Source organism: Neofelis nebulosa, chromosome Y, assembly GCF_028018385.1.
Source record: "Neofelis nebulosa isolate mNeoNeb1 chromosome Y, mNeoNeb1.pri, whole genome shotgun sequence".
Taxonomy (NCBI): Eukaryota; Metazoa; Chordata; class Mammalia; order Carnivora; family Felidae; genus Neofelis; species Neofelis nebulosa.
Genome location: NC_080801.1, coordinates 5,417,339 through 5,443,064, shown reverse-complemented (window position 1 = coordinate 5,443,064; position 25,726 = coordinate 5,417,339). Strand labels below are relative to the sequence as shown.

The 25,726-nt window shown below is 55.1% G+C and overlaps 2 protein-coding genes across 2 annotated transcripts; both read right to left on the bottom strand.

Moving 5' to 3' along the window:
• Positions 1 to 7,967: 7,967 nt before the first annotated feature.
• LOC131503441 (testis-specific Y-encoded protein 1-like) lies at positions 7,968 to 10,692 on the bottom strand. Its single transcript, XM_058714913.1, has 5 exons — positions 10,006 to 10,692; positions 8,709 to 8,786; positions 8,441 to 8,552; positions 8,158 to 8,303; positions 7,968 to 8,053 (listed from the first exon to the last, which is right to left on the bottom strand). Exons 1-5 carry the CDS (start codon positions 10,690 to 10,692, stop codon positions 7,982 to 7,984), a joined length of 1,095 nt encoding a protein of 364 aa, XP_058570896.1. The 3' UTR covers positions 7,968 to 7,981.
• Positions 10,693 to 16,870: 6,178 nt separating this feature from the next.
• On the bottom strand, positions 16,871 to 20,111 carry LOC131503456 (testis-specific Y-encoded protein 3-like). The gene is made up of 7 exons (XM_058714925.1): positions 19,796 to 20,111; positions 19,008 to 19,633; positions 18,238 to 18,315; positions 17,982 to 18,093; positions 17,746 to 17,889; positions 17,566 to 17,652; positions 16,871 to 17,051 (listed from the first exon to the last, which is right to left on the bottom strand). The coding sequence occupies exons 1-7, from the start codon at positions 20,109 to 20,111 to the stop codon at positions 17,023 to 17,025; spliced, it is 1,392 nt and encodes a 463-aa protein (XP_058570908.1). The 3' UTR covers positions 16,871 to 17,022.
• Between the last annotated feature and the right edge of the window lie 5,615 nt (positions 20,112 to 25,726).

Below are 25,726 nucleotides of genomic sequence, written 5' to 3'. Positions count from 1 at the left end.
GCCGGATGGATGCAGCGGTGTCAAGGATGGATGAGACAGAAGAGAGAATCAGCGATTCAGAGGACAAACGTATGGAGACTATGGAAGCAGGAAAATCAAGGGAGATTAAGGAAAAGAGCACGATTGAAGAATTGGAGAAATCAGTGACTCATGCAGAAGGAACAACATCAGAATCATAGGGGTCCCGAGGAGGAAGAGCGAGAAATAGGGGTAGAAAGTTATGTGAGCAAATCATAGTGGGAAATTTTGCTAACCTGGGGAAAGACACACCATCAAAATCCAGGAAGCACCGAGGACCCCATTAGATTCAACAAAAACTGACCCTCAGCAAGGCATATCATATTCAAACTCACAAAGTACTCAGGCAAAGAGAATCAGGAAGGCACCAAGGGGAAACAAGTCCCTAAACTACAAGAGAAGATAGATCAGGTTTGCAGCAGACCTATCCAGAGAAACTTGGCAGGCCTGAAAGGAGTGGTAGGATACGTTCAAAGTGCTGAATTAGAAACATCCGCAGTGAAGAATTCTTTATCCAGCAAGGCTGTCATTCAAAATAGAAACAGAGAAAAAGGTTCCCAGACAAACAAAATTTATTTTTTTTTAAATTTTTTTTCAATGTTTTTTATTTATTTTTGGGACAGAGAGAGACAGAGCATGAACGGGGGAGGGGCAGAGAGAGAGGGAGACACAGAATCTGAAACAGGCTCCAGGCTCCAAGCTGTCAGCACAGAGCCCGACGCGGGGCTCGAACTCACAGACCGCGAGATCGTGACCTGGCTGAAGTCGGACGCTTAACCGACTGCGCCACCCAGGCGCCCCTGGACAAACAAAATTTAAAGGAGTTTGTGACCGCTAAATCAGACCTGCATGCAATTTTTAAGGGGGGACACTCAGAGGGAAATTCATATCTATCTATCTATCTATCTATCTATCTATCTATCTATCTATCTACCTACCTACCTATCTACCTGTTTATATTTATACTTTTTATATTTATCTTTAGAAATAGATATAGAATTAGATATATAAAGATATATAGAGATATATAGATATTGATATAGATATAGATATATAGATATAGTTATACAATACGTATACATATACACATACACATACATATACACATACATATAGATATACATATACATATACATATATATAAATATACATATACACATACACATACATATACATATAGATGGAGATGGAGACGTAGATATAGATATAGATATAAAGATATATAGATATTTTATCCTGCAACCCTTCAAACAAGATAATGGCCATAAATTCATATCTTTCAGTACTCACTTTAAACGTCAGTGGACTCAATGCTCCAATCAAAACACACAGGGGAACAGAATGGATGAGAGAACAAGTTGCATCGATATGCTGTTTACCGGAGACCCACTTTAGATGTGAAAACAACTTCAGAGTGAAAATAAGGGGATGGAGAATCATCTGTCATGCTAACCGTCAACCAAACAAAGCCAAAGTAGCCATACTTCTATCAGACAATCCAGACGTTAATGTAAAGACTGTGTCAAGTGATGCACAAGGGCATGATGTCATAATCGAGGGGTCTATCCACCAAGAAGACCTAGCAATTGAAAACATTTATGTGGTGTATTTGAGAGCAACCAAATATACAAATCAGTTAATCACAAACATAAGGAACCTCATTCTTAGTAATGCCATCATAGGAGGAGACATCAACTCCCCACTTGCTGCAATACACAGATAATCTAAACAAAAAATCAACAAGCAAACGGGGGCGTTGAAGGACACACTGGACATGATGGGCTGCACAGATATCTTCAGAACATTTCATAATAAAGCAGCAGAACATACATTCTTCTCCAGTGCTCATGGAATATTCTCCTCTATAGATCATTTCCTGGCGGAAAAAGTCAACCCTAAGGAAGTTCAAAGAGATCGAGGTCACACCGTGCACATTTTCAGACCACAACACTACGAGACTCGAAATCAACTACAAGAAACAATTTGGAAAGGTCACAAATACTGGGAGACTGAAGAACATCCTACTAAAGACTGAATGGGCTAACCAAGGGTTTAAAGAGGATATACAAAGTATACGGAAGTCAATGAAAATGTATATGGAAGTTACTGATAACACCACAACCCAAAACCCCTGGGACGCACCAGGGTGTGTAATAAGAGGACCTATCTAGCAAGTCAGGTCTTCCTAAAGAAGAAAGAAAGGTCTCAGAGACACAACCTCACCTTACGCCTTAAGAGGCTGTAAAAAGAACACCATATGAAACCCAACACATTCAGAAGGCAGAAAATAACAATCGTTAGCGGAAATTAACGCTATTGAAACCAAAAATGAAACAAACCAAAAACAAAAACAACCTCAAACCAACCAACCAACCAACCAACCAACCAACCAACCAACCAACCAAAATAGGAGAACAGATCAATGAGCCCAGAAGCTGCTTCTTTGAAGGAGTTAACAAAATTGATAAGCCAGTCATCAGTTTGATGAAACAGAAAAAGGAAACGGCCCAAATCAATAAACGCAAGAATGAAAGAGGAGAGATCACAAGCAACACAGCAGAAAGGCAAACAATAAGAAGAGCATATTAGGAGCAATTATTTGCCAATAAAATGGGCAATCTGGAAGAAATGGACAAATTCCTAGAAACATTTACACTACCAAAGCTGAAAGAGGAAGAAAAGGAAAATCTGAACAGACCCATCACCAGTAAAGAAATCAAGTTAGTAACGAAAAACCTGCTGAAGGAAGAAGACTGCGGGGCCGGATGGCTTTCCAGGGGAGTGCCAGCAAACATTTAAGGAAGAGTTAACACTTATTCTCTTGAAGCTGTTCCCACAATAGAAATGGAAGGAAACTTCCAACCTCTTTCTATGAAGCCAGCGTTACCTTGATTCCAAAACCGGAAAGAGACCCCACTAAAAAGGAGAACTATAGACCAATTTCCCTGATGCACATGGATGCAAAACTCCTCAACAAGATATCAGACACTCGGATCCAACAATACATTAAAATGTTATTCACCACGACCCAGTGGGATTTGCACCTGGGATGCAGGGCTGGTTCAGCATCCGCAAAACAATTAACAGGATTCCTCACATCAACCAAAGAAAAGACGAGAACCACAGGATCCTCTCACTCGATCCAGACACAGTGTTGGACAAAATACAGCATCCTTTCCTGGTAAAAAAAAAAAACCCTCAGGAAAGTAGGGATAGAAGGAGCACACATCGAGGTCATAAAGCCATGTATGAACGACCCAACGTGAATATCATCTCAATGAGCAAAAGCTCTCAGCTCAAGTCAGGAACGAGACAGGAATGTCCACCCCCTCCGCTGTTACTCAACACAGTATTGGAAGTCTTAGCCTCGGGCCTCTTCATCCTTCTGCTCCCCCTCTGCAGCTACTGCGCTTCCAGCCCTGGCTCTACCTTTCCTCCTCCTCGTCTTCTTCCCTCTGCTCACGTCCTCCTCAATTTCCTCCCCAGCTACTACTGCTCTTCGACTCCTGCTGCTCCTCTTGCTCGTCCTGGACTTCCTCCTCCTCCACTTCTTCCCTCGCCTGCACCCGATCATTCACTCGTCTTCCTCCTCCTCCTCCTCCTGTAACTCCTCCCAATCCTCTTCCTGCATCTGATCCTCCTCGTCCTCGTCCTTCACCTCTTCCTCCTCCTCCAACTCTTCCTCCTAGGACTCTTCCTCCTTCTCCAGGTCCTCTCCTGCTACTGCCCTTCCTGCCCTACCTCTGACCTTTCACCTCTTCTTCCCTCTGCTCTCGTCCTAGTCAACTCCCTCCTCCAGCTGCTCCTGCTCCTTTGGCTCGCGATCCTCCTCTTCCTGGTGCTCGACATCATCCTCTTCCATTTGTCCTTCTCCTGCACCCAGTCATTCCCTACTCCTTCTCCTCCTCCTCTTCTTCTAACCCCACCCAATCCTCTTCCTCCAACTCTTCCCGCTCCTCCTCTCCCTCCACCTTTTCCTCCTCGGGCTCTTCCTCCTTCTGCTCCTACACTTCTACTCATGCTCTTCCACCCTGGCTCTATCTTTTCTCCTCATCTTCTTCCCTCTGATCTCGCCCTCCTCAACATCCTTCCGCAGCCGCTCCTACTCCTTTGGCTCGTGCTCCTCCTCATCCTGGACATCCTCCTCCTCCACTTGTTCCCTCTCCTGCACCCAATCATTCACTCCTTCTCCTCCTGCTCTAACGCCTCCCAATCCTCTTCCTCCAACTCCTCATCGCCCTTCTCCTCCTCCTTTAATGCTTCCTCTGGTCATCCTTCTCTTCTCCAGGCACATCTTTGTCCCTTAAGACCACCGCAATCTCCCCTAAGAACGGGAGCAATAGCTCTCGCACTGCCCCCAAGTCATCCGCAATGAGCACCGGACCCTGAGGCATGGGCCCTGACAAGCCTTTGTGTCCCTGCAAAAGGAGCCTGGCAACCTCCCAGGCCTCCCGGGGAGACCTGGTAGTGGGAACCTGGGAGCAGCGACAGGATCCCCAGTGCAGCGACACCCAAGGGACGATCATATTGTGCTCTGTCTTTTCAACAACACCTACAGCAGTATCGGACCTAGAGGCCGGGCCCCAACGGGCCTCACACGCGACCCCTGACCAGCCAGCCCTGTGTCGGCAGTGCCATCCAGGAGGAAGCTCACCGACACACATGCCAGGCCTGGGACCCAAAGGCGCTTCGAACACCCGCTAGGCAGATAAGGTCAGGGCTAGGTTACTGCATGGGACCTGATGCATCCCTACAGTCGTCCCCAATTCCTTGTAGGACAGGTCGGACGTCCTCCACCGGGCCATGGGGTCTCCATGCTGTCAGCTGGCAGCAGCCAACACATGACCAGCGGTACTGGGACACCGTCCAGCCTTCCCTCTCATGCTGGATGGTGGCCGCGTGTTTACCGAAAGCCCTGTATGGGGGCAACGGGCTATGTGGAAGGCAGGTAGGCGGGTAGCCAGGCACAGACGAGACCACCCGCTGTGATCCCGCAGGGTCACTGGGACTTCACTTCCATCTGGCCCACACGCAAATCCTAGGGATGGGGCTTTGGGGGCAGTGCGAAGCCTTGCAGCTTCAGCGTCAAGGAGCTGGGCACACACACCTGTGGGCACAGCCGGCAGCAGACTGGGACCAGTGTTCCTCCCTAGGCCCCTTTGAACCTCCACCACCTGAGAAGAATACGGGAGGGGCTGTAAGGCTTTAGATTCCCCAAAGCACACACAGAGTGGACCACGTGCTGCCCACTGCGGTTTGGGGCGGGGCAGGTGGAGCCCGGTCAGAATCCTGACCACACTGTCCACAGCATCCTCCGTCGACATGCAACCGCTGAGACGCTGAGAAAGGAACCCAGTTCCCCATTTTCGTGAGGCCAGGAATCGACAAAGTCTGAGGCTAATCAGGGTCGCCCACACAGGGACTGAGAGGCTCATTCTGGCACCCCTTACGTGCAAGGGGAACAGAGTTCTGGGACACACCTTGACATGTCCCCAGCCCAGCTGCAGTGACAGTGGTGATCTTGTGCTGCGGGGAGAGGTGTTGCTGGCAAGGAACTGTCCCCTCAGAGAGCAGCTGGCAGGCTGCTCACCTGCCCATCCACACACGGATCCCCACACACCATCCTGTATGGCACCCCTGGGGGTCTCAAGTCACCTGAGGTCTAGGGTCCAAGCTCCTCCCTTTCCCTGGGCCTGGTGCACAGGAAGCAGAGAGGAGAGCCCCGAGGAAGAGCTGACTCGTGACAAAACATGGCACGTCTGCCAAGAGCAGACATTCTTGCTGGACGGCTCCCTCCAGGGAAATACCTACGCCCTCTGCACACCACGTAGCCTGACAGGTTGGGTTCCCTAGCTACTCTGTGCACAAAGCCTGGGCACAACCATGTGCCCCTACGTATTTGCTACTGTAGGCCCACCAGGGCAACGCAACACACACACACACAGACACACACACACACACACACACACACACACACTCACTCCCACATAGACACACACTAACACACACACAAGCACACTCACTCACAAGTGGTCCACTGGCCACTGGGCACAGGCTTTCCTCCCCTCGGCCCCCCTCTTGACCTTGCACCAATTTCCCTTTTGCATCCTGACTTGAGCCCGCTGGCACAGCAACGATTGCACCCATCCTGCCGATTACCATCAGGACTCAGGAGGGAAGGGACTGCACTCTTGTATTCTGGCACCTGACTGTCCCACCTAAGCACCTCATCCACAGAGACCCATGTGTCTCTCCTTGTCTCTCCAGCGGCTACACACCCACTCCTGCACACACAGAGACACACGGCTACGCAATCGCACGAACACATGCACGCTCACACTGCCGGCACCACCACGGATCTCAGGCCCAGTTTGCCACAGACACCCGCACACACTCGCAGGAACTCACGCTGGATCTCCGCCCTCGCGCGTACTCTCTCCATGAAATCCCACTCATAAGCCTCGCTGCTGCCCACAACCTACACCTGCCTCTTCCCCTCACACATCTCCCATCCTGAGCCACTGTCTGAGGACAGGGCTCGGGGTCAAAGGGGCCCCGGGTGTGGGAGGCAGCAGCAAGGTATACTGGCATCGACTGTGAGAAGCTTGCCTACTCCTGAGTTCTCCGGGGACACGGGGCCTTAGCTCTGATCCTGACTGGAGGCTTTGCTCCCTGGATTCTATCTCACCAAGGACAGGACACCCTTCTGGGAGCAACGGTCCTGGCTGAATCCCACCAAGTCCTGGCCACACTGTACCAGGACCCAATGGACCAATTTGGTCCCACTGTGCAATCCCCTTCCCTGCCTTTCGGCTTTGGCCTATACAACAGGTCTCCAAATAACAGGTCTGTCTCTTCCTCCTCCTCTTTCCAGGCTCTGCCTGCCCAAGAAGGCAGGCCTCAGTGCACATGGCAACACCTGCCCCACACCAGGACTGCACCTCTCCTGCACACACAGAATCACCCGGGCAGTGGCTAGGACAGTCACACTCAGGTCCCGATCTCGTCGTCCCTTCTGAGATCCCCATAAACACATACACAACACACACACACACACACACACACACACACACACACACACACACACACAAACAGAAGGGTTTTCAACGTCCTGTATGTGTCCACATAAACATCATGGAAACTCTTCAAGGCTGCCACACGTTATCTCTTCCTCAATTCTCTCCGGGGCACGTAGAAGACAGGAGACTCATCCACCCAACTCTTCCAGCACTCGTGGTGTCCTCCATTGTTTCTGCATGGGCAAAGATAGAAGCTCTGCGCATTCACCCCACACAGATGCAGAGCCCCTGACTCATGTGGGCACACGCAGACACATTTGCGTACACTCACACACACACCCCCACGCAACAGACACCAAGAATGATACGGGATATTGGCAAATACTTCCCAGCTGGTTTCACTCTTGTGCCTCGCCCTTTTGCGATCCCCCTTGCTTTCTCACCCAGGGATTCATTTCCAGCCCCCAATGGCCTTGGACCAGTTCTAAGAATGGCTGTGAGGTTGCGCGAGGACATGGCGTGGTGGGGCACATGGAAGGAAGTGCAAGATTCTCACCACAGTGGCGTCTGGGGACACGTCAGCTCCTGACCCAAAGACTGGCAGGCAAATCCAGACTGAAGGAGCAGGGGGAAGTCCGGGAGAGGGCGGACATCCACGGGGAGCATTTGTGGTGGAGAAGCATTGCTCGTCCTGAGTTGCTCTCCAAAGCCCCAGCCCACAGCACAACTGCATTTGGTTTGCAGGCTTCGACCCTCTGTGTGTTTGCAGCTGAGTCTGTGCAGGTCCCCTGTCATCCTCCCACCCTCTCCCCATGCTACCTGTGTCCCTGTCTCGGCGGACCTCCATTTCCAAGCCAATGTCTGGCCCACGTTCCCTTGCCCATACAACACACAGGTCAACACACCGCATACTGGGGTTCTCACCGACACGTGCGCACGTCAGATCACTGTCTTCTGGTCCCTTCCTCCCTCAGGTAGTACTGCAGGGGATTGGGCCACAGGTCCTCGATGATGATCTGGAAGGGGACACAGGCCGCACCACATTGGGCATAGCCCATTCTCCTCTCTGGCCGGGGGCCACCCACATTCCCACTGCTGACGAAGGCCTCAGGGGCCCCACCTCGGCAATCCTGTTCGCCCCTGGGCAGCTGTGCTCACACAGCCAGTTGAACAAGTTAAGGCTGGTGGGGTCATGCCTGCGACTGGGAGCTCCACGTTCATAATCCCAGAACCACTGGACTGGAGTGGAATGCGATGCCCTGTAGCCTGCAGGAAGAGAGGATTTGAGGAGCAACCTGATGGCCTCCTCCCCACCCACCTCCCCCTCCCCGTCGCCCTCCCGCATGCCCCTGATTCATGCTCCTCACCCCCTGCCCCGCACCATCATGGGACCCACACCCTACCAGCAAAGCTAAGCTGATACTCCTTAATGATCACTGGGTTCCGGAAGTACGGGTTGGCCCCAAAGAAAAACATCACTCTGCAGCGGTACTTGGGATGGCCCACTTCTTCCACCTGCCGTGAGCAATGGGACAGGAGGGGGCAAGTGTCCTCCCTCGGGCTCCCGAGCTACTTGCCTGGCTGTGAGGGTGAGCACCTTTGCCTCACCCTCTCCCGCCCAAATCCCACACCCGACGGGACGGCCCCCAGCCACAGCCTCCCCGGTCTGACCTCCAAGTCGACCACGTAGCTGAGCACGTCTTTGTCCTGGGCACCCATCATGGCCGACAACTGGGGGTGATTCAGAATCTGTGCTGTGTCAAGGAGCTGTGCCTTCAGATGCTGTGGAAACAGACACACACCCCCTCCAAACCTCCCAGGCTAAGAGCAAAGGACGGGATCATGGCATTTGCAGAAACACCAGGAAACACTAGTCCCCACACTCCTCAGCCTCTGCAAATGCATCAGACCCCATCGACACTGGGCAGTCCGTTGGCTTCCTGTACCTCCCACGCTGTCTGCACACAGCAGGGAGAGACTCCACTGCCTGCACTCCTCACAGTTCCTTCCTATATCTGACCTGTGTGGGCTGCCAGCAGCCCATCATAGCTTGGGATGTCGGCCTGTGCACTGACCCCTCCTCACTGCTGGGTTTCTTGGCATATTCCCGTGAAGACCTAGGTTGTCACCAGCCTTCTGAGTGCAGATGGAAGAACATGGCTTACAGGAACCCGACTGCCCACTTACGATGCAAGCGGAGGGTGTGGGAGGGAGAAAGAGATCAAGAAGCACGGACGAGGAGGGCCGAGGAGGGAAAAGAAATAGACACAGTGACACAGCCAGTCCGGAGAGAAAGACATGGGTGGGACCCAGCCGGAGCCTGAGGACAGAGAGGGAAGCAGCGGTGGACATACCAGGAGAGAATCCTGTGTGTGTGTGTGTGTGTGTGTGTGTGTGTGTGTGTGTGTGTATGTCAGGGTCTGTGCAGGCAGCTTGTACCCCGTTCGGAGTGGGTCTGAGTCGTCCTACTGTCTGGCAAAGGGGCGTGGCGTGCTTCCACTAAAGGCCATGAGTGTGTGTCTGAAAAGCTCTCCTTTGACGGAACTGCTAAGAAACCGTGCACAGCCTGTGAATGTGAAGGTGGGTGTGCGGCCTGTGTAACTCTCCCATTTTGCAGCGAAATATTTCCTTGCTTTATCTGCTCTGAGTGAAGGCTGCTTTGTGCTACCCTAGCTCTGGTAGCATGGGGACACATGACTCGCGTCCGCAAATAATGTTTGAGAGCAGCCTGCAGGCCAATGTTGGCGGAGACCAAGAGGAAGCAGCTCCAAGTCCCCGGTCCCCCCGTGCCCAACAACCGCCCCTGTGCAAGGCCTTACACTGGATCCCAGACCACACCAACCCAGGGCCAGGGACCATTCCCCAGCTCTCCTCCCTCGGGGCCATCGCCCTGAGGCACCCTGCTCTCAGTGCCCAGCCCTCCTGCACAACAGCCCCCGCCATCACCCACCAGCACAAGGAAGGATACCGCCTGGGCCCAGAAGCCAGGGATGTGCTTGATGACGGCCCTTCTGTGATCCAGGTGAGAAATCCGCCTCCGAAGAATCCTGCGCTTCAGCCGCCGTAAGGCCCTGGAATCCTGGGCATTCCCAGCGCTGATCTCCAGCTGAAGACGCTCCAGCACTGCCAGTGGGTCCTGGGCTGAGGCAGGACGCAGCGCTGGCTCTCGCTGCTGCAGCTCCTGTGAGAGCGGGGGCCCCTCCTCCGCCTCTGCATCTGCCTCGCGCTTCTCCTCTTGCTCCTGAATCTCCTCCTGCTGCTGTCTCTCAACTTCCACCTCCTCCTCCTCGTGCATGTCCTCTGCTTCTGGCTTGGCTTCCTCAGAATTCTCCTCTCCAGCCACCTCTTCCTCGGTCGCCCCCCCGCCGTCCTCTTCCTCCTCCCCGATCACCACCTCAGCCGCCACCATTCCGTCATCCAATATCAGCACCAATTCCTCCGCTGGGCTTGCCACCTGTATCTCACACCCGGCCTGGGCTTCCTGCACACGATGGGCGCTTGCCGCCCCTGAACCTGGGGACTGCGGCCAACCCACGCCCTCCAGCGCCCCTGCACTCCCGCGGGTCCGGGACTCTCGACCTTTCTCATCCGGGACGATCAGGGTCCAGGGTCGACGGGAATCGCTGCTTTTTCCGGACCGCGACACGCTGGCCATGACTCTCCGCCCCGGCCCCAGTGTAGCTAGGGCAGCCTCAGGACAAGGACAGGGAAATGGCAGCCGGTGGGGGGAGCCTTGGCCGCAAGACCTTTAGCTCCCTGCTGCCTCCCGCCTCAGCCCGCCCAAGTTGGGCGCAGGCGCACAGGCTCTGGGATTTGAGGACTCCGCATTGGCTGTGGCTGCTGTGGAGGAGGGGCCGAGACAGAGGCAGTGAAGAGTGGGCGCATGCGGCCTGGGGCGAAGTGGTTCCAGGGCAGGTCAGGCCCGCTGGCCAGCTTCGCGGAACAATGAGTTGCAAGACAGCAAGACAGGGTGCTGGTGGCCAGCAAGCGCGCGCCAGCGGCCGGTCCGGGCTCTGGAGCAAGTGCCCAGCCACCAGCGTGAGCCCCGTTTTGCCGCATGTCCTCTTCAGCGCTGTCACCTTCCAGGCCTGACTTGCGAGGTCCCCGGTATCACACAATCTGTGGTCGCTTGTACACCCTTTCCCCAGAGGCCTCAGTACGGGCACCAGAGCATTCAGCACAGGAACGTCCACGCCGTGAGCCACTGCATGCTCCGTCCCTTGCCCCTTCTTCATGAAGCTGGGGCAAGGCCTGGAGAAGTCCTTAGGTGTCGCGCCTACTGGGGCCACATGGCCGTCCGCACGGTTTCTCCTCCCTGGCCGTCAGGCTGAGGGCAGCGGTAAGGTGGGTGCCCACCCAGAACCGGTGACACCCACCCTAGATCCACCCCAGTGCCGTGTCCCTGCCAGAAAGCAGCTCAGTAGACCTCACTGCACTGCAAATCAGAGCAAAGAACAACCCCAGAGCCCCATCTGCCACTGGTGCCCTACTGATCTCCGTGCAGAGGGCCAGGGAGGTGGGGTAGTAGGATTTAGCAGTTTGCTCCGGTCCGGAAATCTAACCTTCCACTAAAAGAAGGACGACTCCAACCAAGCAGGGCACTTAGGGGGCCCTTCACCGAGTATTGCAAACTTGTCTGTGTCTGTCTCTGAGAAAGCCCCGTGCCTGCTTTCACTAGTACACACGATAGCAGACGAGTTCCCTTCACATTTCCCAGGCGCCAACGAGAATTCTGAAGAAGCATGCACCCAGACACAGAAGGTCCACTGAGAGAGACAGCGAGAAAGAGACACACAGAGAGAGGGAGCTATAGAGGGAGAGAGAGAGACACGTGCAAGCAGATGAAGGAAGGACGAGTGGAGGGGAAGACCGGCCTGGAGAGGGAGAGTCCCAGGGAGATTGGCGGGACTGACAGGGAGGAGGAGCAAGACAAGAAGAGACAGAGGGGCACCTATTACAAGGAAGACCGGCGGAGACAGGGGGAGGCAGTAGTGATGGAGAGGAGGGAGACGAAGACAAAGAGAGCTGGAAGGAAAGTGGGAGGGAGGGACAGGAAGAAGACAAGGGAGGGGGAGGCAAGGAGAGGGTAGGAGGAAGGAGAGCAGGGGCAGCCGAGGCAGAGACAGGTGGGCTGACTCTGAAGACAGGGCAACTGCAGTGTGCAGTTTCACCTGGTGAAATTCACCTGTGCAATTTGCACAGAGACGAATGCTGTACAGTGGTCAGCCCTCAGCACAAAAGGCACCACTCCGACCTGGACCTTAAGGGCAGTCTGAAACGAACCCTGAACTAGAAGGAAGCTAGTTCTAGCTTCCTAGACTGAGGAATGACTGAGGTCATTCGGGGTGAGGAAGAGGGCACCGCAGGGAAGAACACCAGGACCCGATCCCCACAGGGCTGCTGGAAGCCCTGTAGTTACCAGCAGGAGACAGGAAACGGGACTGCCGGAAAGACACAGCAGAGATTTAGGCACAGCACGTGCGGGAAGAAATCACGTCCCAAAGCTCAGCAAACTCAAGCAAAGGCAGAGGCTGCACATGCATGAATGTCAATGCTGTCTGAGTGGAACCAACGAGGTTCTCACAGATGCCCAGGAAATGTGCTCAACTCTGAGAACCCTCGCCTCTGGCAAGCTTCTCATCCAAAGCGACTCATCACGGAGAAAGGGTGCACCGTGAGCAAAAGAGCCAAGGTCTCCTTCGGATCCCCGGACGCAGACAGGTGATCCGCCCAGTACTGTCAAGCCAATGGATGGTTATAAAGCTTACCTTCCACCACAGTGATGGAGGAAACTGGCACCCGAGGGGAGGACAATGAGTGAGAACCGCATCCCAGGCTGTAGGCTAAGGACAGACCATCAAGCTGTATTGGAAGGTCATGAGACCGTGACTCAAATGTCTGTACAGACACAGAGCGTCTGCAGAAGCACGAGGGCTGGATAGTTGTAAGCAGGTGGCGGGATTTCTAAGTCTGCGCTGCCTGTATGATACGAAAGGCTAACACGTGCAAGCAGAGCTATGCCCGTGTGATGCGGATCAGCCTCCTGAGGCGGTACTTTGTACCCTGTGGAGGACCTGGGACACGCATGCAGGCGGGCTCCTTGTGCACCTCTGCCACCAAGCACATAGGTGGGAAACGTAGGGCCAAAGGGCTCGCCGCCGGGCTTAGTGTGGCTCACCCTTGGGCGGGTGCATTGAGCATCGGTGCAGAAAGCACGGGGCTCACTGAAAGAGGCCAGCCCCTGACAGAAGCACAGTGGTGGTGAGCCCTGCCTGATGGATTCCTGAGGAGACTAAAGGAGTTAAAGGCATGCAGTCCACCAGAGAGCAGAGTGGTGTTAATCAGGGGAGGGTGCGATGAGGAGGTGTCGGGCCTCGGGTGTGAAGATGCAGTCCTGCCGTGTGCATGAGTTCTGGAGATCTAACTTGCACAGGGCAGCCGTAAGCAATGCTTCACCGCCTCGTCAGATTTCTCAGAGGCAAGGGCTCTCACCACAAACAAAGAGGGGTCGCTGAGAAATGTCCCGGTGAAGGTGGCTGGACGGAGCGCTTGCACGTGAAGGATACGGGCACATCCGTCACTGCCCGTTGTGTCCCTCACTCACGCACTAGCCCTGGGGGACTAAGCTGAGCTCAGAACCCAGCAGTCACAGGGGTCAGCCTCGTTCCCGCAAACATGAATCAGACTCCCAGGTAGGACGTAATGGACAAATTAGGGACCAGAACACACAGGAGGCACACGGAAACGAGACACACACTGGCAGGGGAAAGTCTCTCCCAGCCAGGAACATGCCACATGGCAAAAGAGTAAGTGGGAAAACGTTGCTGGACCGCTTTACACAATTTACGCGTGCATGTGCAAGGTGCAGGCCAGTGACGTTTGAGCCCCTCAGGTGCAAAGGGTTTGAAAACAGAGGGACAGAAAATAGAGGTGTGACTGCATGCTCACAGCAAGGCAGCTGCATTTGGGGACATGAACTGGCTGGCAGTGAGTGCATGGCCAATCCTCTGACGAAGGTCCTCCAGGCACGGAAGGATTTCTGGCTCCTGGAACACATAACAGAATGCGCAGAAGCCCCTCCACCTGACAGCAGGACAGCAATTGGATCTGTCAGTGGAAGAAAGGGTTTGAATTCAGAGGGAAACACACTCAAGCGCAGAAGCATACATCAAAGTCAAGACAGGCCACCAGAGCCACAGCTGACACAAGACACAGGTGTGCAGAGACGAAGGCGGTTACACGGGTACAGCTGTGCCCACTTAGGCCAGGCAAGGAGGCATCACCAGAGAGGTGTCGGCACAGGCAAAGCCAGGAAAAGACACAAACACGCCAGGGCTCACTCAGGGAGACAGAGGAGCACAGGCAAAGCAAGACATTTCCTGTGCACAGAGGACAACATGACGATCCCAACAGACCAATGAGAGACACGTGTGGTTCAGGAACATGGAAGTCAGAAGGCTCCTGAATTGCTGAGGGTGTCCTCTCTCAAGGGACAGCACTCTGGAGCCCACACACGCTGATGTTGGGGTGCAAGAGGCCGCTGGGCAGCAGATACAGTTGTGCACGCGGTTTAGCAGCTCCTGGACCCTAGGGCTCCCCAGGAATTGCTGCGCATAAGGGAGGAAATCCGGGGCTGCCGTGTGTGCAGCATGAGGGCTGTAATCCCTCGGACACAGAGCACCAAGGCCTCTGACCACGGACCTCATGTGTCCACACTTGAGGTTTTGGCTCTGGGGGCCGTGAGTGCAACCACACCCACACCTTGTCCGTACCTTGTCTTTGGGACAGGCCGGGCGGAAACGTCACCCTGGCCCCTAAGGAGGTATTCGCTGGAGATATTAACGTGTGGGGGACCCTGTGTTCACCTGTCCCGTAAAGTGTTCCTGCTCGGCAAGACCTATCAAGTAACGGCCTGCTTGTGCAGAAAGATGCCCCAAGGGGCCCAGCCTCATGACCACTGAGGCCGTATTCCCACTGCAGAATCATGGGCCATACTTTCTTTGGATGTTCACACCCAAAGACTCGGGTCAGCACAGGGAGCTTTTCCTGAGTACCCTGACATTTACACATCAAGCAGCTGAGAAGACGTGCTTCTCCAGCCAGTGTGCAGACAGCAGCGAGAGAAAGACCTGCCTTCCCTTCTAGAGAGTGCGACAGCCTCCGCCCTGGAAGAGGTGAGGCTTGGTTGCACAGATCCTCAACTCCACAGCCTGGTGACACGCTGCTGACCATGTTGTCTGCATACTGAGAGGGACAAGAGGCCTCCATGCATTGGGACTGCCCTCGCCTTCCCTGGAATAGAGCCACTGCAGAGAAGGCTCTTGTACTGCAGAGCTGTGCAGTGGGGATCCTGGGGGGCTTGGGCAGCTTGGGAGACAGGAATATTAGTGTCGGGATGTCACTCTCAGGCACGCTGTGCTGGGGGCCGTGTTACTTGGGGATACAGAAGAGCCTGAGATGGACAAGGCTGAACTCTGTCTACTGCACTGCTAGCACGGTGGAGCTTTTGCCCCATCCCTAGCACAGACATCTCTGGCAAGCAGCCATCTGCTCTGTAAGGAGTACCCCCGCACTCACGTCGTCGCAGGTGAGGCTCGTCCCAGTCCTTTCTAAGCTCCAGGCCTGCCCGGCACCTCTGCACAGAATGCTAAGGCCTCACAAGTCCATCGTTCCCTATGTGGCTGAGGCAGCCTTTGTCCTGGCACTCAGGCAAAGGAACACAGGCTGCCTGGGACGACGCGACCTCCCTGAGCGCCTGCTGGTGTTTGCACTTGGGAGTCTTTTCACAAGTCTCACATGGCGTGTTGGACACAGGGCTTAAGCCTGTGGACACAGAGGAAGAACATCACCCGACTCATCACGGCTGATGATGAGAGGGCAGAGGGCACACGAGAGAGGATGGCGTGTTCGTGCCCTGTAAGAGCTCCACCTCCCCGCGACCCTCCCCTCTGTTGGCTTGCAATCTGGGACACCCATTCGTAACCAGAGGTCTTTTCAGAAACAGCGAAGTTCACACAAGGGCATCAGTACTAGGACTCCTTCAGGAGTCGTGTGTGTGTGTGTGTGTGTGTGTGTGTGTATGAATAAGTGAAGCGGTGTTTGGGAGGCTCAGCTTCAGGAAGTGGAACCAGAAAAGTTGGCTGTGATTTTGGAGTTGCGTGAGACTGTAGTGGGCTGTTTTCTCTGCAGCGTGTACGTTGTCCCTGTCAACTGTGCCTGAAGCAGAACTTCATCGGTCTTACCCACCCACTCTCCCTCTGGTCCCTCGGTTCCTTCCCCTGGACACCAATCTTACAACCTGCTCACAATCCCTCAAATATGTATGGCTGGTCCTGAGATCCTGACCTTGTCCCCAAGACAGTCTGCATTGGGAGACGTCTGAAAACCAGAGGGTAATCAACCCTGGGAATTCCTCCCTGTGTGGCGGTTCAGTCAACATGACTGAGGGTGTCCCCATGCGGGATTCTGGGGGCACCATCATGGACATGCCCAAACCCTGAATATTGGACCTCCCTGGCCTGTGCTGGCGTCTCCATTTCCTTGAATTTCCTCCTTTTCACAGGAAAGATAGGAACCTGGGCACTGGCCTTTCTCTCAGGTTTGTGCCCTGGCCTCCCTCACTCAAGTCCCCATTGCTTCAATCTTACTGACCTCACATGCAATCCCAATGTGTGACCCATCCCTACGGACAATGTCCTACGTCCCGCCCTTCCTTGGAACTCCAATGTGCAGGCACAGAACACTTACACCCCTGGACAGCCGCATGTATACATGGACACGCCCCAGAGCGTACCTGAGAGGAAGACACACAAATCGCTTCATGATATTTATCTCCCATTCTATATTTCTTCAAATGTATTGGACCCCCGCCCTGCGCCACGTGTCACCACCACCCTTGTCCTCATTTCGTGGGCAGGAGAATCTTGTGGACCATCGGTGAGCATCGGAAGGGTTTCCACTGGGGTCGATGAAGTGCGATGCTCCTTCATACTCTTCTCAAGATCGTGCATATCCCTGGGATATATGGGTACACACAGACACACACACACACACACACACACACACACACACACACACACACACAGGACAGGTGAGAGTCTGATCTTGGCCCTGATTAAGGTTGCTTGAATGTTTCCAAACGGAAAGTAGAATGGGAGGGTGTGATAAGCTGTGCCAAAGCTGACAAGGGGCTCCCGAAGCCAGACAACATGTGGGATGGTGGTAGGAGGCCTGACGGTGGGGTTCATGGTCCGGGAATGACAGTTGTCACCGTGCTATCTGATGAGCCAGCTTTGGTTGTCCCGCTTTGCTCATTCTTTTTGTCTAGCCCCCTTCCCACCTTCAGGCTCCCCAAAGGGAAAAGCCTCTTTGACACGTTACTTCTTAAGACTCCCCGTCTCAGGCCGATGCCCTTTTGACCTGGTGTCACCTCCTGTGCCACTGTGAGTCTCGGTGCCTCCATGCAGAAGAGAATTGTGCCACGGACCCCACGGCACACATTTCAGTGCCCACACCCTTGGCTGCTCACCTCTTTCCCTCTCAGTTCTCTCTCCTGGGGCCTCCTTCATCTTGAAATACGGCAGGGGATTGGGCCAAAGATCCTCTATGATTATCTGGTAGGGGAGACAGGCCAGGCCTCAGGTAGCTATCCCACGCAGTGGGGGAACCCATGAAAATCACCTCCCTTCCTTGTTACAGGGCCCCCCCTCAGCAATCCTGCTAGAGCCGGCAAAGCTGTGGTCAGAGAACCAGTTGAAGAAGTTGAGGCTGCTGTTGTCATGCCTGCGTCTGTAGGCCTCCTGTCTGTACCTTGGGTGCCACTGGATGGGACTGGAATGAGACGCCCTATACCCTGCAGGAAGACGAGTATGTGAGACGGCGCCAGAGAACCAGTCACATTCAACCCTCCACCCACTGCCGCCCATGCAGTCAGGGGACACTTACCAGCAAGGCCTAGGACATACTCCTTCGTAACGACTTCATTCTGGAAGTAGGAGTTCTTGACAAAAAACAGCAGGATCTTCCGGCATTCCCTGGGAAACTTGTGTTCCTCCACCTGCCGTGGTACAGTGGGGCAGAAATGTGAAATCTTCTTCCAGGACACCCTCCCTCCCCTGAGGAAGGAACACGTCACTTCTCCCCACCACCTCCCCTCCCCACACGGCCAGCCCCCCACACCACCTCCCACTCCCAGGCCGACCTTCAAATTGGTCATGTGGCGAAGCATGCTTTCATCGGGCTTACTAATCAGGGCTGACATCTGAGGGTGGTTCACAAACTGCTGCAGGTCAAAGAGCCTTCAGGTGCTGGGCATGAGAGAGCTCGAAGCAGAGAACACGTGTGGACAGCATCCAGGCGTCCTCCCCCCGGGACTGACGTCCTCCCCCAGGGTCTCAAGCCCTCCCCACAGGCTGCGTCCAGGCCCACGGGGTCTCAGGATCGCGCAGGGCTCTGCTAGACACGCACAGGAGGCTGTGCATGCCCAGACGCCCGCAACCACGCCTAGCCTTGTGTGCTCATGAGGACACTGAGGACGCTTACTTCCACACAGCCAGACAGCACACATCCGGTCTCGCGCCGACCAGTGGGCATTCACATCGCCTTCCCCGCAGCAAGATGCTTAGCGGGACCCAGAAACGTGCCCCCACGCGCCTTTGTGTGGGAAGAAGCCCTCGGTCATTTCCCCGTCCTGGCCTGGACCTCCACCGCCACTCCCCACTCTCCCAGCGCTGTTTCCGTGCCAGGTGCGACGTAAAGCACACATGCCTCCCCCACCCCGGCACTGCCCTCCTCCCACACTCATTGCAGAGCCAGGACCGCCGGATGGGATCACGTTTGCACGTTCCCGGCCACTGGAGCGCGGCTTAGCTCCAGTCCCTGTCCTGGGTTCCTCTAAATGTCACCTCCCTTTCCTTCCTCTTGCGCAAGCCCAGCCCCCTCTGGACCCTCCACCAGCAGCAGGAAGGATACAGCCTTGGCCCAGAAACCACGGATGCCCTGGATAAGGGCACTTCTCTGTTCCAGATGACGCTGCCGCCTCTGCCACATCCTGAGTTGGAGTCGAGCGTGCTCCCGGCTGGCTTGTTTATTCACCGGCTGTAGCTCTATCTGAAGGGCCTCCAGAGCCTCCAGTGGGGAAGGGCAAGGACGGAGGCCTGACTCTACCCGCTCCTTCTTCTGCTGCTTCACCTGCAGCTCCTGGGCTTCTTCCACCCATCGGCCTTCCTGCTCACTCGGCTTCTGTTCCTCCTCCTCCTCCCGCTCCTCCTTGTCCTCCTTTCCCTCCTCCTCCTCCTCGCCCTGCTGCTGCTCCTCCAGCGCTCCCTTCTCCTGCTCCTCTTCCTCCTCCGTTTGCAATTCTGCTCTCCCTTGGATGGCTCCCACGCCTTCCCTTCCTCCTCCTGCTCCTCCTCCTGGTCCCCTTCCCCTGCCACTGCCGCCGCCGATGCCTCCACCGCCACGGCCGCGCCCGCTTGTACACCCTGGTGCTCCTGCTCCTCCCCTTTCATTTCCGCCAACTCCTCCTCCTTCCGCTCTTCCTCCTTCTGCTTGGGCTTCTGCTGCTCGTCCTCCTTCTAATCTTTGACTCCTGCTGCCTCTCCCCCTCTTCCTCCTCCTCCTCCTTCTGCTCTTCTGTTCCTGCTGCTCCCCCTCGTCCTTCAGGTCCTTCTCCTCGTGAACTTGGACCTTGTCCTTCCCCTGCTCCTGCTCCTCGTCCTCCTCCCCCTTCTTCCTCTGGTCATGCCCCTCTTCCCCACGCGTGTCCTCTTCCGCGGCCGGCACCTCAACCTCCTCCTCCACCAGGCCCCACAGCGCCTCCACCGCCATTATGTCATGCACCAGCGGCACCGATATCTCGCTGGGGCCGCCCACCTGCCTCTCGGGTCGGGCCTGGCCTTCCTGCACAGGCTGTTCGCTTGTGGCCTGCAAGCCTTCGGCCTGCGGCACCTCCGGCGCTGCCGGACGCCCAGTGTCCCCACGGGCCCTCGTCTCTCGACCGCCCCCTTCCCGGTCGAAGGCGGCATGGGGCCTCCGGGCGTCCCCAGTGTTTCGGAAACACGAGTCGCGCAACATGCGGCCCCGGCCCGAGACACCAACTGTGGCTCCTACCGGCGACGAAGCGGGACGTGAAAGCACGGCCCCCCTCCCCAGACCCAGTCAGTGGAGCCCTGAGGGCAATGGCTGGCAACTCGCTCCCCCTTCCTCCCAGAGCCCAAACGTCGAGGGGGCGCATGCGCATGGTGCTGTACCCAGGATGCCTCGGCGGTGGCTATCGCCATGCCGATGCTGCCTCGGAGGCCTTTGTGGTGAGAGGTGTGCGCCTGCGGCTTTGAGGCTGAGGGAGCTCCAAGCCACGCCCAGGCTGCTTCACTGCCTTCGGGACCAATCATAGGGACGGTGGCGTGCGTGGCTTCGGCGGTCCCGCCCCTAGGTCACCAGGAAACTGGGGCGCGTCTGTTGCATAGGCAGGAAGGCTGTGGGCCCCGTGCGGGGCAACTCCTCCGGGGGGCTTGCAGCCGGCCCTCTGTGCGCTCTGGGTGCCCTGTTTGGCTTCTGGCCATGCGAAAGCGACCTTTGCATTCCACGCTGCGCTGGGCACGCGGCTGTCTATACACACGGGTAAAGGGGGACCTCCACGCTTTTCCCATGTACACCGCCACCGTTGTTCATTGTGCCCCTAGTCTGACAAATCCACTCAGCGGTCACCTTGGCTGTCCGGGAGACGCATTTCAGCTGTGCGCCTGCTGTCTGTGCACCCTGGTTTTCCATCTGCTCAGCCTCCTTTGCATATTCTCTACGTCCATCTTTGCTCCCAGAAGACATGTATGTCATGACAGCAGTCTAGCAGTGCACCGGCTAGGGAAGGTCGGTGACCAGAGGTGTGTGACGTGGAGAGGACGCCACACTAGGGGAGGCTGCGTATCACGCGCGCCGCTCTTGCCGTTTGTCCCCGTTGCCTGGAACGTGACACGCTGGCAAGCACACACCCCCCTCTCACGATCGGCTGCCCATTCCTCCCGTGTGTGGCAGTGCACAGGAAAGACCCGTGCCCGTGAGCCCTGGGATTCCTGGAGCTTGCGTCTGCCCCACAGACAGCGGTCCCCTTCCTCCCACAGTGGTCGGCCATCTTCTCACAGGGACCCTCCCCAGGCCTTCGTTGGCCATATGTCTGTTCATCCTGCTCCCATTTCCTTTACCACTCACTTAGGCGGCAGGCTGCCATGAGCGTGGGCGCTGACTCAAAACACTGTCCCCCTGTGCCACAGACAGCATGATTTCAAGGGTCTCCGAGAGGTTTCAGGGGGTTGGGGGATGTAGTGTTGGGACCCAAGTGAGGGACACGCCCCACGGTCTACACGAAGCCACATGACCACTTTGGGGAAGCAATAAGCTGCAGACGGTGTGCAGTGAGGGCAATGATGTGGTCTCCCTCCCTGTCAGGGCAGTGGTGATGTGGACTCCCTGCCGGTCTATGTCAGACAGCACCAGCTACACATACACACACACACACACACACACACCACACAGAGCCACTGCAGGATTGGAGGCTCGAGATGCATTGCCTGGCCAGGCACCACACTCATGCATTGCCTTTTCCCTTTGGTGGAGTGCAGTGTTCCCCTACCTCCTTATGGGACCAGGAGGCTGCCCCGCAGGCGGGGGATTCTAGGATTTCCAAATTCGTGTGCCGGGCCCTCTGGCCAACATGTTGCTTCCGTGACACAGAAGAGGTTCCTCCAGACTCGTTGGGCTATGTCACGATACGTACGGGGTACAGAAATGCTCCAGGGTGGCTGTGATATATGAGGCAGCACACCACCGCTTCAGGTGACAGCAATGCATAGACACGCAGGTGGATGAGGGGGAAGGCGGACCAGGTGGTAGGGGGCTGAGAGGGGGTGGCCAGTGTGACCGACAGAGAGGCAAACGCTTACCCAGAAAGGGAGAGGAACAGGTCCAGTGGTGAGCCCTCAAGCTGCCCTCAGCAGAGGACGTAGGGGGTGGGCAAGACAGGAAACCAGACCCAGACCCTGGTGCACCTGACCTATGCAACTCACTCCCTCCAGAGAAATGGGGCCTGTCAAACTCCCACGCATCGCTGGGAGACCCCGTGGCAGGAACGTGGGAGCAAATCTGGGTCCCAGGTGCAGGGACTGTCTGGGACAAGCAGGCAATGCCTTTCAGTTTGACCAACACCTACCACAATATTGGGGCCCAGGGGCCGGGCCCCAACTTCGCAAGGGACTCTAGACCAGCCAGGCCCGTCTCTGCAGGGTCATCCAGGAGGATGTTCACCGAGACACATCCCCAGGCTCGGACCACAAGGCCTTGCGATGATCCCCTAGGCCGCTCCAGGAGCAGGGCCAGACTTACTCTTGCTATCTGCTGCCTCCCTCCACTAATGCCCACTTCCTTGCAGGGAACTTTGGTCCTCCTCCACTGCGCCATGGAAGGCCCAACCCCAACTTGCCCCTGGCCAAGGCAACACAGGATGAGCGGACCCAGGCAAAGTCCAGGCTTTCCTCCCGTCATGAAAGGTGATCAGCTAGCTCCGTGTCGATCCCAGGAGCGAAGGGATTGCACTCGCTGCACTTTGGCACTGAGCCTCCCCCTTACTCACCAAGTCAGGAAAGCCCCCAGTCTCTTTCCTTCGCTAGCCAACGGCCTACGCACACTCACTCAGGCACAAAGATGCACGGCCACGCGGCACGTGGACACAGACACGCGCACGCTGCCAGCACAAACGCTAAGGCCCAGGCAAAAGTACTCACAGGCGCCAGCCACAATACATTCACAGACACGCTCTAGTGGACCTGTGCACTCACTCATGCCCTCTGCCACATCCCACTCACGAAGCTAGCTCCTCCCCACGACTCACACTTGCTTTCCCCCTCACACAGCACATGCATTTGTCCTGGGGCCCAAACCTGGCTGAAAACTAGGGCCGATTCAGGACCTCCATTGGGTCACGGAAGCTTGCATTGAGATGCCAAGGAAAGAGAGCCACACCTGATACCAACCTTCCAGTACCAATGGCACTGGAACATGGCAGGTGGAGAAACACCAGCTACGACTAGGTTCCCTGCTTCCTCGGCTCCTGCCCTTTCTTCAGACCCTCTCAACACTGGGGAGTCCCTTGGGTCTCAGTACCTCCCAGCTGGCTGCAACCTACAGGGCAAGGGCCAAGGGACTGACCTTTCTCAGTTCACATGCATACCCAGCTTGTGTGGGCTGCCTGGAGGCAGTCACGGCTTAGGAGGTCTGGATGTGCTCTGACCCCTGGTACTTGTGCGTTCCTTTGTGCGTTCCCCTGCAGCCCTGTGCCATCAGCAGCCTACTACGTCCATATGGACATGCACAGCTCACGGAAACCCACATGCACTGATACTGTCCCAGGACAGGACAGAGACAGAGAAAGAGAGATGGAGGTGTGGGAGGGAGGAAGCGTTCCCTAAAGAAAATGATCACAGGGACTCAGAGACAGACAGAGGCCAGAGGGACATGGAAGGAGGCCGAGGAAGGAGAGTAAGTCACAACTAGAGACAGCCATAGAGGGGGAGTGTGTGTGTGTGCCCGTGCCTGTGCCTGTGCGTGCGCGTGCGCGTGCGTATGCATGAGTGAAATTGTCTGGGACTGAGACGGGCGTGCTGCCACGATGCCTGGACTCTCGAACGCCCTCTTCCAGCAGAATGGAGGCCCGGTATTCTCAGGAATCTCAGCGTTTTCCGGAACATGACTCCCTTGCTTTGGGGCCTTAGCCCATCCTCAGGCTAGGGCCATAGAGCACAAGGGGTGGGAACTTGAGGCATGAGGCTCCAGACTAGGCCCGGCAGGTGGAGTGTCGAGGCCCAAGGTTTTTAAATGCCTGCTGCCTCCTTCTGGAGCCCACCAGCTTTTGGGAAGCACGCCCACGGCCACGTGGCCCTTCGGACACTGCAGTGGCTGTGGCTGTGGCTGTGGCTGTGGTGGAGGTGGGGCAGAGGCAGGGCAGTGAACTTTTTGACCACAGGTCCTTGGGGTGAAGGAGCTCCAGGCCAGACCCAGACAGTTGGCTGCTGTTCAGGAACCATCAGCTGGAGGGTGGTGGGCGTGGCTCCAGCATTGGAGCCCCTGCCTCCCCTCCCAGGTCTGGAGCAGGTTCTCTGCCTCCCCCTCCAGGGTGACCTCCCTGTGTGGTACATGCCCTTTTCCGCTTTGTCACCGACCACAACTGTCCTATGGGATGTCTCATATCAGAGAACTGGTGCTACACATCTCACCTCTTTGGGGAGGAGCCAAGATGGCAGACAGCATGGAAGCTTCTTAAGTGTCTCGTGTGCATGAAATACAGCCAGACCAACACTAAACCATCGTACCCACCCAGGAAACTGACTGGGGGATTAGCACAGCAATCTGCATATCCTGAACCTCCGAATTCAGCAGGTACGTGGCATGGAGAAGTGAACTTGGAGAGCGAGGAGGCGCAGGAAGGGAGGTGCTTTTGTGCGCGGAGAGGCAAAGGAGACTGGGCAGGTGGAAATTTTACTAATTTTCTTTAAAACTCTTCTACATTATTCTTTCCTTTTGTGTCTATATTCACAAATTCTATTTTACTCCCATCTTCTCCTTTTAGTCTACTTCAGTGTATTGAGTTTTCAAATTCTCACGACATTTCCCTTTTTAATATTTTTATTGGTATTTTCTAAATTTTTCTCCACTCCCACTTTTTTTTTTCTCCCCTGTGACAAAACCACTTTCAACACCCAGATGAAACATGCCTAGAATCTAGCATCATTCATTCCATTATTTACGTGTGTGTTTTTAAGTTTTTACTTTTAACATTTTACACTTTGAATATTTCATTTGAATTTTCCACCTCATGAGTTCCTTTTCTCCATTCCAAATGACAAAAGGAAGGAATTCACCCAGAAAGAAAGAGCATGAAGAAACGAGAGCCAGGGATTCAACCAACACAGGTACAAGCAAGATGTCTGGAGCAGCATTTAGAAGCACGATGATGAGAATACTAGCTGCAGTCCAATGTAGATTAGAGTCCCTTTGTGCAGAGAAAAAATGAAGTGAAAACTGGCCAGAATGAAATTAAAAATGATATAGCTGAGGTGCAATGACGGATGGATGCAGCGGTGTTAAGGATGGATGAGACAGAAGAGAGAATCAGCGATTCAGAGGACAAACGTATGGAGACTATGGAAGCAGGAAAATCAAGGGAGATTAAGGAAAAGAGCACGATTGAAGAATTGGAGAAATCAGTGACTCATGCAGAAGGAACAACATCAGAACCATAGGGGTCCCGAGGAGGAAGAGCGAGAAATAGGGGTAGAAAGGTTATGTGAGCAAATCATAGTGGGAAATTTTGCTAACCTGGGGAAAGACACACCATCAAAATCCAGGAAGCACCGAGGACCCCATTAGATTCAACAAAAACTGACCCTCAGCAAGGCATATCATATTCAAACTCACAAAGTACTCAGGCAAAGAGAATCAGGAAGGCACCAAGGGGAAACAAGTCCCTAAACTACAAGAGAAGATAGATCAGGTTTGCAGCAGACCTATCCAGAGAAACTTGGCAGGCCTGAAAGGAGTGGTAGGATACGTTCAAAGTGCTGAATTAGAAACATCCGCAGTGAAGAATTCTTTATCCAGCAAGGCTGTCATTCAAAATAGAAACAGAGAAAAAGGTTCCCAGA

Coding starts and splice junctions, on each gene's coding strand:
- LOC131503456 (XM_058714925.1), bottom strand. CDS start 20,111: ATGTTGCGCGACTCGTGTTTCCGAAACACTGGGGACGCCCGGAGGCCC. Junction 19,634..19,795: donor GGCCGCGGAAGAGGACACGC/GTGGGGAAGAGG, acceptor AGAGGGGGAGAG/GCAGCAGGAGTCAAAGATTA. Junction 18,316..19,007: donor GTGGTTTCTGGGCCAAGGCT/GTATCCTTCCTG, acceptor GACCTGCAGCAG/TTTGTGAACCACCCTCAGAT.
- LOC131503441 (XM_058714913.1), bottom strand. CDS start 10,692: ATGGCCAGCGTGTCGCGGTCCGGAAAAAGCAGCGATTCCCGTCGACCC. Junction 8,553..8,708: donor GCTACGTGGTCGACTTGGAG/GTCAGACCGGGG, acceptor TGCTCACGGCAG/GTGGAAGAAGTGGGCCATCC. Junction 8,054..8,157: donor GGGCGAACAGGATTGCCGAG/GTGGGGCCCCTG, acceptor GTCCCCTTCCAG/ATCATCATCGAGGACCTGTG.